Consider the following 13916-nt stretch of genomic DNA (forward strand, 5'->3'; position numbering starts at 1 on the left):
CCCCCATATTTTTCTCCATTTTCCTCCATTTCCCCCCCAATTTCCCCCCATTTTTCCCCATTTTTTCCCATTCCCCCCCATTTTTCCTCCATATTTTTCCCCATTTTCCCCCCATTTTTCCTCCATATTTTTCCCCCCATTTTCCCCCCATTCCCCCCCCCGATTTTTCCCCCATTTTTAACCCTTTTTTCCCCATATCTCCCCCAGGACGAAGCGCACGCTGGGGCTGTCGGGTCTCTATGGGGAGCACGAGCTGCACGAGCTGCAGGAGCCGCTGCAGGAAATGCAACAACAGCAACAGCAACAACAACAACAACAACAACAACAACAACAACAACAACAACAACAACAACAACAACAACAACAACAACAACAACAACAACAACAGCAACAACAACAACAACAACAACAACAACAACAACAACAACAACAAGTGCAGGAGCTGCAGGAGCCGCAGCGGGACGTGCTGCGGGAACGGGAACGGGCCCTGGCCGAGAGACAGCTCGGGCACCTCGGGGACATCCTGTGAGGGTTACGGGGAAATTCCCAGAAATTCCCAAATTTCTGATGGGATTTGGGATTGGGAGCAGGGCTGGGGCACCTCGAGGACATCCTGTGAGGGTTACGGGGAATTCCCAGAAATTCCCAAATTTCTGATGGGATTTGGGATTGGGAGCAGGGCTGGGGCACCTCGAGGACATCCTGTGAGGGTTACGGGGAATTCCCGGGAAATTCGGGAATTTAGGATGGGGTTTGGGATCGGGAACGGGGCTGGGACACCTCAGGGACATCCTCTGAGGGTTACGGGGAATTCCCAGAAATTCCCAAATTTCTGATGGGATTTGGGATTGGGAGCGGGGCTGGGGCACCTCGGGGACATCCTGTGAGGGTTCATGGAATTCCCAGAAATTCCCAAATTTCTGATGGGATTTGGGATTGGGAACGGGGCTGGGACACCTCAGGGACATCCTGTGAGGGTTCTGGGGAAATTCCCAAATTTCTGATGGGATTTGGGATTGGGAATGGGGCTGGTACACCTCAGGGACATCCTGTGAGGGTTACGGGGAATTCCCAGAAATTCCCAAATTCCTGATGGGATTTGGGATTGGGAATGGGGCTGGGACACCTCAGGGACATCCTCTGAGGGTTACGGGGAATTCCCAGAAATTCCCGAATTCCTGATGGGATTCAGAGCTGGAATTGGAATTTGGGATCAAGAATTTGGGACTGAGAAAAAGGGGATTTTAAGATTAGGAATGAAAATTTTGGGGTTGGGAGATTTTGGGATTTGGGAACAGGAATTTTGGGGTTTGGGAATGGGGATTTAGGATTGGGAAAAGGAATTTGGGTACTTGGGGATGGGAGTTTTGGGGATGGGAATTTTGGGAGTGGGGATTGGGGATTCAGGGATTGGGGATTCCCAGCGGGAGCTGCAGGAGTGGGATTGAGCCGTGGCCGAGAGACAGCTCAGACACCTCAGGGACATCCTGTGAGGGTTCACAGGAAATACTCTGGAAAATTCCCAAATTTCTGATGGGTTTTGGGGCTGGAATTGGAATTTGGGATCAAGAATTTGGAACTGGGCAAGGGGATTTTTGGGAATTCTGGATGGGATTTGGGATTGGAAATGGGGCTGGGGCACCTTGGTGACATCCTGTGAGGGTTCCCAGGAATTCCTGGGAAATTCAGGAATTCTGGATGGGATTTGGGAATTCTGGATGGGACTTTGGGGTTGGGAATGGGGATTTTGGGATGGGAATTCCCAGTGGGATTTGGGATTGGGAACGGGGCTGGGGCACCTCGGGGACATCCTGTGAGAATCCCCGGGAAATTCCCAAATTCCTGATGGGTTTTGGGATGGGATTTGGGATTGGGAATGGGGTTCAGGCACCTCGGGGACATCCTGTGAGAGTTACGGGGAATTCCCAGAAATTCCCAAATTTCTGATGGGATTTGGGATTGGGAATGGGGCTGGGACACCTCGGGGACATCCTGTGAGGGTTCTGGGGAATTCCCAGAAAATTCCCAGATTTCTGATGGGATTTTGGGAATTCTGGATGGGATTTTGGGGTTGGGAATGGGTATTTGGGGATGGGAATTCCCAGTGGGATTTGGGATCGGGAACGGGGCTGGGACACCTCAGGGACATCCTGTGAGGGTTCTGGGGAATTCCCAAATTTCTGATGGGATTTGGGATGGGGTTTGGGATTGGGAATTTTGGGATGGGACACCTCGAGGACATCCCGTGAGGGTTTCCCCACAAATTCCCAGAAATTCCCAAATTTTTGATGGGATTTGGCAATTGGGAATGGAAATTTGGGATCAGGAAAGACAATTTTGGGGTTGGGATTGGGGGTTTTGGGATGGGAATTCTCAATGGGATTTGGGATCAGAAACAGGGCTGGGGCACCTCGGGGACATCCTGTGAGGGTCTCCCCACAAATTCCCAGAAAATTCCCAAATTTCTGATGGGTTTTGGGAATTCTGGATGGGATTTTGGGGTTGGGAATGGAGATTTGGGGATGGGAATTCTCAATGGGATTTGGGATTGGGAACGGGGCTGGGACACCTCAGGGACATCCTGTGAAAATTCTGGGGAAATTCCCAAATTTCTGATAGGATTGAGGAATTCCCAATGGGATTTCAGGATTGGGAATGGAGATTCGGAGATGGGAATTCTCAATGGGATTTGGGAATTCTGGATTGGGACTTTGGGGATTTTGGAACTGGGAGTGGAAATTTGGGATTGAGAAAGGGACCAGGAATGGGGATTTTGGGACAGGGGACATTGTGAGCCCTGGAATTCCTGAATTTCTGATGGGATTTGGGATTGGGAACGGGGCTGGGACACCTCGGGGACATCCTGTGAGGGTTTCCCCACAAATTCCCAGATTTCTGATGGGATTTGGGATTGGGAACGGGGCTGGGGCACCTCGGGGACATCCTGTGAGGGTTCCTGGAATTTCTGATGGGATTTTGGGAATTCTGGATGGGATTTTGGGATTGGGAATGGGGATTTTGGGATGGGAATTCTCTATGAGATTTGGGATTGGGGACATCCTGTGAGAATCCCTGGGAATTCAGAAATTTCCAATGGGATTTGGGGCTGGAATGGGAATTTGGGATCTGGGATTGGGGATTTTGGGATTGGGATTGGGGATTTTGGGATCAGAAAAGGGAATTTTGGGATTGGGAATGGAGATTTGGGGATGGGAATTCTTGGTGGGATTTGGGATCATGAATGGGCTGGGGCACCTCGGGGACATCCTGTGAGAATTCCTGAATTTCTGATGGGATTTGGGAATTTTGGATGGCATTTGGGGATTGGGAATGGGAATTTGGGGATTTGGGATCACGAACATCCTGTGAGAATTCCAGGGAAAATCGGGAATTTTGGGTTGGGAATTCCTGACGGGATTTGGTATTGGAAATGGGGCTGGGAAGAGGAATTTGGGATTTGAGAAAGAGAATTTTGGGACTGGGAATGGGAATTTGGGATGGGAAAAGGGAATTTTGGGGTTGCGATTGGGGATTTTGGGATGGGAATTCTCAGTGGGATTTGGGATCGGGAACGGGGCTGGGGCACCTCGGGGACATCCTGTGAGGATCCCTGGGAAATTCCCAAATTTTTGATGGGATTTGGGATTGGGAACAGGGCTGGGACACCTCAGGGACATCCTGTGAGGGTTCCCACATTTCCAAAGGGATTTTGAGAATTCTGGATTGGGAATTTGGGAATTCCTGATGGGATTCGGGGCTGGAATAGGAATTTGGGGTTGGGAATTTTGAGATGAGAATGGGAATTTGGTTCTGGGAATGGGGATTTTGGGATTTGGGATTGGGCATTTGGGGTTGGGAAAGGGAATTTTTGGGGTCGGGAATGGGGATTTGGGGATTTTGGGATTGGAGACATCCTGTGAGCTGAGAATTCCCAAGTTTCCAGTGGGATTTTGGAGTGGGAATGGGAATTTTGGGATTCAGGTTAGGACTGGGGATTTGGGATTCAGGGATTGGAATTTTGGGATTGGAAAAGGGGATTTCGAGGTTGGGAAAGGGGATTTTGAGATTGGGGATTTGGGACTTGGGATTTGGGAAAGGGAATTTTGGGACGGGAAAGGGGATTTGGGATTGGGAATTTGGGATTTGAGATTGGGAATTCTGGGATGGGAAAGCCAGAATTCTCCAAGGAATTCCTTTTCCCACAGCTCCAAGTACGAGGAGGAGCGAAGGTGAGCAGGGAAAACGGGAATTGGGAATATTCCTCATTTTCCCTGGGATTCTTCCCTCCCATTCCCAATTTTCCCTCTGGGATTTTTCCCCTCCATTCCCTCTTTCCCCCCTTTTTTCCTCCCTTTTTCCCCCAATTTTCCCTCTGGAATTTTTCCCCTCCCATTCCAAATTTCCTCTTTTTTCCCCTTTTTTCTTTCCCTGGAATTCCCAATTTTCCTCTTGGACTTTTCCCCTGCCATTCCCAGTTTTTCCTTGTGGGAATCTTTTCCCATTTTTTCCTTTTTTTCCCTTTTTTCTCTTTTCCCATTTTTCCCATTTTTCCCTCTTCCCATTTTTCCCTTTTCCCCCTTTTTTCCCCTCTTTTCCCTCTTTTCCTTTTCCCCTTCTTCCTTTTCCCTGTTCCCCTTTTTCCCCTTTTCCCCCTTTTTGCATTTTTTCCCTTTTCTCCCTTTCTCATTTTCCCCTTTTTTCCCTTTTCCTTCTTTTCCTTTCCTCCTTTTTAGTTTTTCTTTTTTCCCCTTTTTTTCCCTTTTCCCGTTTTTCCTTCTTTCCCTCTTTTCTTTTTCCATTTTTCCCTTTTTCCCCCTTTTCCCCTTTTTCCCTTTTTCCCTTTTTTGCCCTTTTTCTTCTTTCCTCCTTTTTTTCCCTTTTCCCCCTCTTTTCCCTCCTTCCTTTTCCCATTTTCCCTCTTTTCCTCTTTTTCTTTCCCCTTTTTCCCCTTTTTTCCCTCTTTCCCTCCTTCCTTTTCCCATTTTTCCCTTTCCCCCTTTTCCCCCTTTTCCCCCTTTTCCCCCTTTTCCCCCTTTTTCATGTTTTTCCTTTTTTTCCCATTTCCCCTCATTTTTCCCCTTTTTCCTTTTCCCCTTTTTCCCCTTTTTTTCCCCTTTTTTCTTTTCCCATTTTTCCCTCTCTTTCCCCCTTTTTCCCCCTTTTTCCCTTTCCCCTGTTTTTTCCTTTCCCCCTCCCTGCCCACCCCAACCCCTCCAAATCCCAAAAAAAATCCCAAAAAATCCCCCAAAACCCCCAGATTTTCCCCAGGAAAAAAAAAAACCCTTCTCTGTTTTGCAGCTCCCCCATGGCCTTTGCCCTGAGCACCTTCATGAGCCACATCGGGATCCGGCCCCGGGAATTCCGGGAATTCCGGGAATTTCGGGAATTTCGGGAATTTCGGGAATTCCGGAGCCCCGGAGGAGCCTCCGAGAAGGTCCCGGACAAGGACAAGTGGCTTCCCTTCTTCCCCAAGGCCAAAAAGGTGGGAATTCCTGGGAATTCCAGGGGGAAAAAACCAGGAAAAGATTCCAGGAATCCGACCTGGGGAGGGTTGGGGGGAATTTTGAGACAAATTTGGGGAATTTGACCAAAATTTCAGGATTTTCTCCCAAAATTGTGGGATTTTTGAGCCAGATTTTGTCATTTTCTCCGGGAATTCTCAGCCAAATTCTGGGAATTCTCAGCCAAATTCTGGGAATTTTGACTCAAATTCCATCATTTTATTCCTAAATCCAGGATTTTTTAGCCAAATTTCACCATTTTCTTCCTAAATCCTGGGAATTTTGAGCCAAATCCTGGGAAATTTGACCTAAATTTCATCATTTTCTCCAAAATTCCAGGATTTTTCAACCAAATCTCAGGATTTTTGACCTAAATCTCAGGATTTTTCACCTAAATTCCATAATTTTCTTCCTAAATCCTGAGAATTCGGAGCCAAAGCTCAGAAATTTGACCAAAAATTCGTTTTTTTCTCCTGAATTTCTGGGATTTTTGAGCCACTTTGCGTTTTCACCTGAAATCCTGGGAATTCTGAGCCAAATTTTGGGAATTTTGATTGAAATTCCATCATTTTATTCCCAAATCCAGGATTTTTGAGCCAAATTCCATCATTTTTTCTCAAAATCCTGGGATTTTTCCCAAAATTTCAGGATTTTTAACCCAAATCTTGGGATTTTTGACCAAAATTTTGTCATGTTTTTGTAAATTCCATCATTTTCTCCTGAAATCCTGGAATTTTGACAGAAATCTTGGAATTTTGACCAAAATTCCATTATTTTTCCACTAAATTCCTGGAATTTTGAGCCAAATCCTGGGATATTTGATTTGGGATTTTGGGATTTGGGATGGGAAATTTGGGATTTAGGATGGGAAATGACGATTTAAAATGGGAAATTTGGGATTTAAAATGGGAAATTTGGAATTTAAAGTGGGAAATTTGGGGATTTGGGGATTTGGGATGGAAATTTGGGATTTAAAATGGGAAATTTTGGAATTTAAAGTGGGAAATTTGGGAATTGGGACAAGAATTGATGGGATTTTAGGGTGGAAATTCAGGATTTGGGATGGGGAATTTGGGGATTTGAGATTTGGGAATTTTGGGATTTAAAAATGGAAATTCAGGATTTAAAATGGAAAATTTGGGATTTGAGATTTATGGTGGGAAATCTGAGACTTGGGATGGGAAATTCAGGATTTAGGGTGGGAAATTCAGAATTTGGGGCAGGAATTGATGGGAAATCTGGGATTTTATGGTGGAAATTCGGGATTTGAGATTTGGGAAATTGAGATCTGGGAAATTGGGATTTAGGATGGGAAATTCAGAATTTAAAATGAAAAATTTGGGATTTGGGACAGGAATTGATGGAAATTTGGGATTTGGGATGGGATTTTCCTTCATTTTTCCTTTTTTTTTTTTTTTTTTGTTTGTTTCTTTTCCTCAATTTTGGGGTTTATTCCCAGATTTTTTTTTTTTTTTTCTTTCTCTGATGAAATTCCTGGGAATTTTGGGGGATTTGGGAATTTTTAGGAGGGAAATTGAGGATTGAGGATTTAGGAAGGGAATTCAGGATTTGGGATTGGAAATTTGGGATTAAGGATGAAAATTTAGGAATTTTTTGGGGATTTGGGATGGGAAATTGTTGGGGATTTTGGGGATTTTGGGATTTGTGGGGGATTCCTGGATTTCTTTCCCAACAGAGCAGCAGCTCCAAGAAGGAGAAGGAGCAGAGGCAGAACCCGATCCTGAAATACATCGGGAAACCCCGGAGCTCCTCCCAGAGCAGTGAGTGCAAAATTCCCAAAAAATTCCCTAAAAATCCCCCAAAAAATCCCAAAAATTCCACCCAAAAAATTGCCCCCAAAATCCCAGGGAAATTCCAAAAATTCCACCCAAAAATTCCCAAAAAATCACAAAAAATTCCCCCCAAAATCCCAGGGAAATACCAAAAAAAATCCACAAAATAATCATAAAAAATTCCAGGGAAATTCTCCCAAAAAAAATCCCCCCAAAATCCCTGGGAAATCCCCCCCAAAAAATCACAAAAAATTCCAGGGAAAATTCTCAAAAAAATCCCAAGGAAATTCCCAAAAAATCCCAGGGAAATTAAAAAAAAAAATCCCAAAAAATTCCAAAAAAATCCCTCAGGGAAATTCCAAAAAAATCCCAAAAAAATTCCCCCAAAAAATTCCCAAAGAATCCCAGGGGAAATTCCAAAAAAAATCAAAAAATTCCTGGGAAATTAAAAAAAAAAATCCCAGTGAAATTCCCAAACTTTCCCAAAGAATCCCAGGGAAATTCTGAAAAAATCCCAGGGAAATTCCCAAAAAAATAAAAAAAAAATCCCAGGGAAGTTCTCAAAAAATTCTTGATAAATTCCAGGGGGGAAAAAAAAAATCCCAGGGAAATTCCAAAAAAATTCCACAAAAAAATCACAAAAAATTCCAGGGAAATTCCCCCAAAAAAATCCCCCCAAAATCCCTAGGAAATCCGTCAAAAAAATCACAAAAAATGACAGGGAAAATTCCCCCAAAAATCCCAAGGAAATTCCCAAAAAATCCCAGGGAAATTAAAAAAAAAAATCCCAAAAAATTCCAAAAAATCCGTCAGGGAAATTCCAAAAAAAATCCCCAAAAAATTCCCAAAGAATCCCAGGGGAAATTCCAAAAAAAATCAAAAAAATTCCCGGGAAATTAAAAAAAAAAATCCCAGCGAAATTCCCAAACTTTCCCAAAGAATCCCAGGGAAATTCTGAAAAAATCCCAGGGAAATTCCCAAAAAATCAAAAAAATCCCAGGGAAATGCCCCAAAATATCCCCAAAAATCCCAGGGAAGTTCTCAAAAAATTCTCGATAAATTCCAGGAAAAAAAAAAAAATTCCCAGGGAAATTCCAAAAAATTCCCAAAAAAATCCTGGGAAAATTCCCCCAAAAATCCCGGGAAAATTCCCAAAAAAGAACCCCCAAAAAAGCAGGGAAATTCCAAAAAAATCATAAAAAATCTCAGGAAAATTCCCAAAAAATTCCCAAGGAAATTCCCCCAAAGATTCCAAAAAATCCCAGGGAAATTCCCAAAAAACCGCGGGAAAATTCCAAAAAAATTCCCCCCAAAAAATCCCCAAAAAATCCCCAAATTTTCCAGGGATTTTCCCCAAGATTTTTCCACTATTTTTCTGGGATTTTATTGGGAATTTTCAGGTTTTTTATGGGATTTTATTGGGAAATTTCTCAGGATTTTTTATTGAGATTTTTCCGGGATTTTCCCAAGATTTTTCTGGGATTTTCCAGGGATTTTGTTGGATTTTTTTCCATTATTTTTCTGGGATTTTTTTTTTTTGGAATTTCCAGGGATTTTCCTGCAATTTTTCCAGGATTTTTCGGGGATTGTCTTGAGAATTTCCCAGGATTTTTACTTGGATTTTCCCAGGTTTTTTTCTGGAATTTTCAAGGGATTTTCCAGGGATTTTATTGGGAATTTCCCAATATTTTCTTGGGATTTTTTCCAGGATTTTCCAGGAGTTTTCCTGGGATTTTCTTTGGAATTTTCCAGGAGTTTTCCTGCAATTTTCCCAGGATTTTTCCTTGGATTTTCCCAGATTTTTTTCTGGGATTTTCAAGGGATTTTCCAGGGATTTTATTGGGAATTTTTCCAAGATTTTCCTGGAATTTTTCCACAAATTTTCCCAGAATTTTTCTTGGATTTTCCTGGGATTTTCTTGGGATTTTCCCAAGATTTTTACAGAATTTTCCAGGGATTTTTTTCGACAGTTTTCCTGGGATTTTCCCAAGATTTTCTCAGAATTTTCTTGGAATTTTCAAGGGATTTTCTAGGAATTTCATTGGGAATTTCCCAAGATTTTCCTGGGATTTTTCAACAATTTTTCCCAGAATTTTTGTGGGATTTTTCCAGGGATTTTCTTGGGATTTTCATGGGATTTTCCCAAGATTTTTCTGGGATTTTCTCAAGATTTTCCCAGAATTTTTCGTGGAATTTTCTTGGGATTTTTCCATTATTTTCCTGGAATTTTCCTGCAACTTTCCCAGAATTTTTCTGGGATTTTCCTGAGATTTTGCCAGATTTTATTGGGAATTTCCCAAGATTTTCTTGGGATTTTCTTTGGATTTTTCCATTATTTTCCTGCAATTTTCCCAGAATTTTTCTGGGATTTTTCCAGAGATTTTCTTGGGATTTTTCTCCAAAATTTCCCTGGAATTAATTCCCCAACCCCCCCATCATTCCCTCCTTCCCATCCCAGTTTTTATTTCCCCTCCTCATCCCATCAGAATTCCCAAATTCCCATTTTTTTTCCGGGAATTTTGGGAATTGTGACGTTTCCTCTTTGTTTTCCAGCATTTCATGTCCCCCTGTCCCCTGTGGAAGGTAAAAAATCCCAATTTTTTTGTTGCTTTTCCTTCATTTTTCCATCTTTTTTTTTTTGTTTCTTTTCCTTGATTTTGGGGTTTATTCCCAGATTTATTTTATTTTTCCTGCCCTGATGAAATTCCTGGGAATTTTGGGGGGAAATTTGGGATTTAAGGTCAAAAATTTGGGATTTGGGATGGAAATTTCGGATTTAAGATGGGAAATGTGGGATTTGGGATGGAAAATTTGGGATTTAAGATCAAAAATTTGGGATTTAAAATGGGAAAACTGGGATTTAGGGCAGGAATTTAAAATTTGGGACAGAAAATGATGGGAAGTTTGGGACTTAAAATGGAAATTTGGGATTTGGGACGGGAAATTTGGGATTTAAGATGGAAATTTCAGGATTTAGGACAGGAATTGATGGAAATTTAGGATTTGGGAGAGGAAATTCCAGGTTTAGGATGGAAATTTGGGGTTTGGAATGGGAAATTTAGGATTTAGAACAAAAATGTAGGATTTGAAATGGAAATTGATGGAGAATCTGGGATTTGGAATGGAAATCTGGGATTTGGGATGGAAATTTACAATTTAGGAAGGGAAATTGATGGGAAATTTGGGATTTAAGAGGGGAAAGGTGGGATTTGGGATGGGAATTTCAGGATTTAGGACAAGGATTGATGGGAAATTTGGGATCTGGGAGCAGAATTGATGAAATTACTGGGATTTAGGATGGAAATTTGGGATTTAGGGTGGGAATTTAGGATTCAAGGTGGGAAATTTGGGATTTGCTACAAGAATAGATGGGAAAATGGGAATTTAGGATTTGGAATAGAAATTGATGGGGAATCTGGGATTTGGGATTTGGGAAGGGAATTGAGGATTTGGGACAGGAATTGACGGAAATTCAGGATTTAAGGTGGGAATTTCAGGATTAAGGACAGGAATTTAGGATTTGGGATGGGAAATTGATGGAAATTTGAGATTTAGGACAGAAATTCCAGGATTTGGGATGCAAATCTGGGATTTGGGGCAGGAATTTTGGGATTTAGGATGGAAAACTTTGGATTCAGGATGGGAATGTTGTCGTTCCCCAGCAGTGAAACCCGGGAATGTCCAGACCCTGATCCAGCACTTTGGGAACAGCCACGGGGACCTCCCTGGGATTGGGGAATCTGGGATTTAGGACAGGAATTGATGGAAAAATTGGGATTTAGGGCGGGAATTTAGGATTTGGGATGGGAAATTGGTGGAAATTTGGGATTTAGGATGAAAAATTTGGGATTTAGGATGGGAAATTTAGGATCTGGGATTTAAATTTATGATTTAGGATGGGAATTGATGGAAATTCAGGATTTGGGATGGGAAATTAGGGATAGGAAATTTGGGATTTAGGACAGGAATTGATGGCAAATTTGGGATTTAGGATGGGAATTCTGGATTTGGGCTGGAAATTTGGGATTTCAGATGGGAATTTTGGGATTTAAGATGGGAATGTTGTTGTTTCCCAGCAGTGAAGCCCGGGAACGTGCAGACCCTGATCCAGCACTTTGAGAACAGCCACGGGGACCTCCCTGGGATGGGAAATTTGGGATTTAGGACAGGAATTTTGGGATTTAAGATGGGAATTTTGGGATTTAGTTTGGGAATTTTGGTCTTTCCCCAGCAGTGAAACCCGGGAACGTGCGGACCCTGATCCAGCACTTTGAGAACAGCCACGGGGACCTCCCTGGGATGGGAAATTTGGGATTTAGGACAGGAATTTTGGGATTTAAGATGGGAATTTTGGGATTTAGTTTGGGAATTTTGGTCTTTCCCCAGCAGTGAAACCCGGGAACGTGCGGACCCTGATCCAGCACTTTGAGAACAGCCACGGGGACCTCCCTGGGATGGGAAATCTGGGATTTGGGATGGGAATTTGGGATTTAAGATGGGAATGTTGTTGTTTCCCAGCAGTGAAACCCGGGAACGTGCGGACCCTGATCCAGCACTTTGAGAACAGCCACGGGGAGATCCCTGGGATTGGGAAATTTGGGATTTAGGACAGGAATTTTGGGATTTCAGATGGGAATTTTGGGATTTAAGATGGGAATTTTGGGATTTAAGATGGGAATTTTGGTCATTTCCCAGCAGTGAAGCCCGGGAACGTGCGGACCATGATCCAGCACTTTGAGAACAACCACGGGGACCTCCCTGGGATGGGAAATTTGGGATTTAGGACAGGAAATTCAGGATTTGAGATGGGAATGTTGTTGTTTCCCAGCAGTGAAACCCGGGAACGTGCGGACCCTGATCCAGCACTTTGAGAACACCACGGGGAGATCCCTGGGATGGGAAATTTGGGATTTAGGACAGGAAATTCAGGATTTGAGATGGGAATGTTGTTGTTTCCCAGCAGTGAAACCCGGGAACGTGCGGACCCTGATCCAGCACTTTGAGAACACCACGGGGAGATCCCTGGGATGGGAAATTTGGGATTTAGGACAGGAAATTCAGGATTTGAGATGGGAATGTTGTTGTTTCCCAGCAGTGAAACCCGGGAACGTGCGGACCATGATCCAGCACTTTGAGAACAGCCACGGGGACCTACCTGGGGTTGGGAATTCAGGATTTGGGATGGGAATTGATGGAATTTTGGTCATTTCCCAGCAGTGAAACCCGGGAATGTCCGGACCATGATCCAGCACTTTGAGAACAGCCACGGGGAGGTTCCCGAGCTGAGCCCGCAGAGACTCTCCACCGGCAGCATCCCCGAGGGGCTCCTCCAGCCCGACCCGTGAGACACAAATCTGGGGTTTGGGAATTCCTGGGATCCTCATCCCCTTATTTCCACTGAATTCTGCGGGGTTTGCCCCAAAATTCTGGGACTTTCCCCAAAATCCTGATTTTTTCCCAAAAATCCTGAATTTTTCCGCAAAAATCCCAATTTTTTTTCCCCAAAATCCTGAATTTTTTCCCCAAATAATCCCGAATTTTTTTCCCCAAAATCCTGATTTTTTTGCCCCCAAAATCCTGATTTTTTTTCCCAAAAATCCTGAATTTTTTTGCAAAAATCCCGTATTTTTTTCCCCAAAATCGCGAATTTTCTCTCCTAAATCTCAGGACTTTTGCTGTAATTCCCAAGTGATTCAAATTCCCCGATTTTTCCCCAAAATCGTGAATTTTTTTACCCCAAAATCCTGAATTGTTTCCCCCAAATCATCAATTTTTTTCTCCCAAAACCCTGGGATTTTTCCCCAAAATCCTGAATTTTTCCCCAAAAATCACGAATTTTTTGCCCCAGAATCCTGATTTTTCTCCAAAAATCCTGAATATTTTACCCCAAAATCCTGAATTTTTTCCCCAAAATCCTGAATTTTTTCCCCAAAATCCTGAATTGTTTCCCCCAAATCATCAATTTTTTTCCCCAAAACCCTGGGATTTTTCCCCAAATCTTGAATTTTTTTCCCCAAAATCTTGAATTTTTCCAAAAAATCCTGAATTTTCCCCAAAAATCCCAGAATTTTTCCCCAAAATCCTGAATTTTTTTCCCAAAAATCCTGAATTTTTTTCCCCAAAATCTTGAAATTTTTGCCCCAAAATCTTGAATTTTTTTTCCCAATGATCTTGAATTTTTTCTCCCAAATCTCAGGATTTTCGATTTAAATCTCAGGATTTTTGCCATAATTCCCAAGTTTTTTCCTCCAAAATTCCAGGATTTCTCTCTTGAATCCCAGAATCTTTTCCCCAAAATCCCAGAGTTTTTGATTCAAATTCCCTGATTTTTCCCCAAAAATCTTGAATTTTTTCCCAAAATCCTGAATTTTTTCCCAGGATTTCTCTCTTAAATCTCAGGATTTTTTATCAAAATCTCAGGATTTTTGCCGCAATTCCGAAGTTTTTCCCCTAAATCTTGGGGGTTTTCTCCCTCTAAATCCTGGGATTTCTGTCCTAAATCCTTGGGATTTTTTGCCCTAATTCCTGGAAATATTTTGCCACAAGTCTCAGGATTTTTTTGCCAGAATTCCCATTTTCTCCCCTAAATTTCTCCCTCTAAATCCTGAGGTTTCTGCCCTAA

The 13916-nt window shown here is 42.7% G+C and overlaps 1 protein-coding gene across 1 annotated transcript in view; it reads left to right on the plus strand.

The window, feature by feature from the left end:
• Positions 1 to 13916, plus strand: part of ARHGEF11 (Rho guanine nucleotide exchange factor 11) — a gene marked incomplete at its 3' end in the record, with an annotated part of 80039 nt that overhangs the window by 27543 nt on the left and 38580 nt on the right. The window contains exons 16-21 of the mRNA XM_083878843.1: positions 208 to 525; positions 4206 to 4229; positions 5299 to 5482; positions 7198 to 7282; positions 9848 to 9877; positions 12509 to 12635. Of these exons, the coding sequence (XP_083734969.1) occupies positions 208 to 525; positions 4206 to 4229; positions 5299 to 5482; positions 7198 to 7282; positions 9848 to 9877; positions 12509 to 12635 (768 nt within the window). The remainder of the gene's footprint in view (positions 1 to 207; positions 526 to 4205; positions 4230 to 5298; positions 5483 to 7197; positions 7283 to 9847; positions 9878 to 12508; positions 12636 to 13916) is intronic.

The sequence above is a fragment of the Zosterops lateralis genome (assembly GCF_965231275.1).
Source record: "Zosterops lateralis genome assembly, chromosome: 27".
In the NCBI taxonomy this organism is placed as follows: domain Eukaryota; kingdom Metazoa; phylum Chordata; class Aves; order Passeriformes; family Zosteropidae; genus Zosterops; species Zosterops lateralis.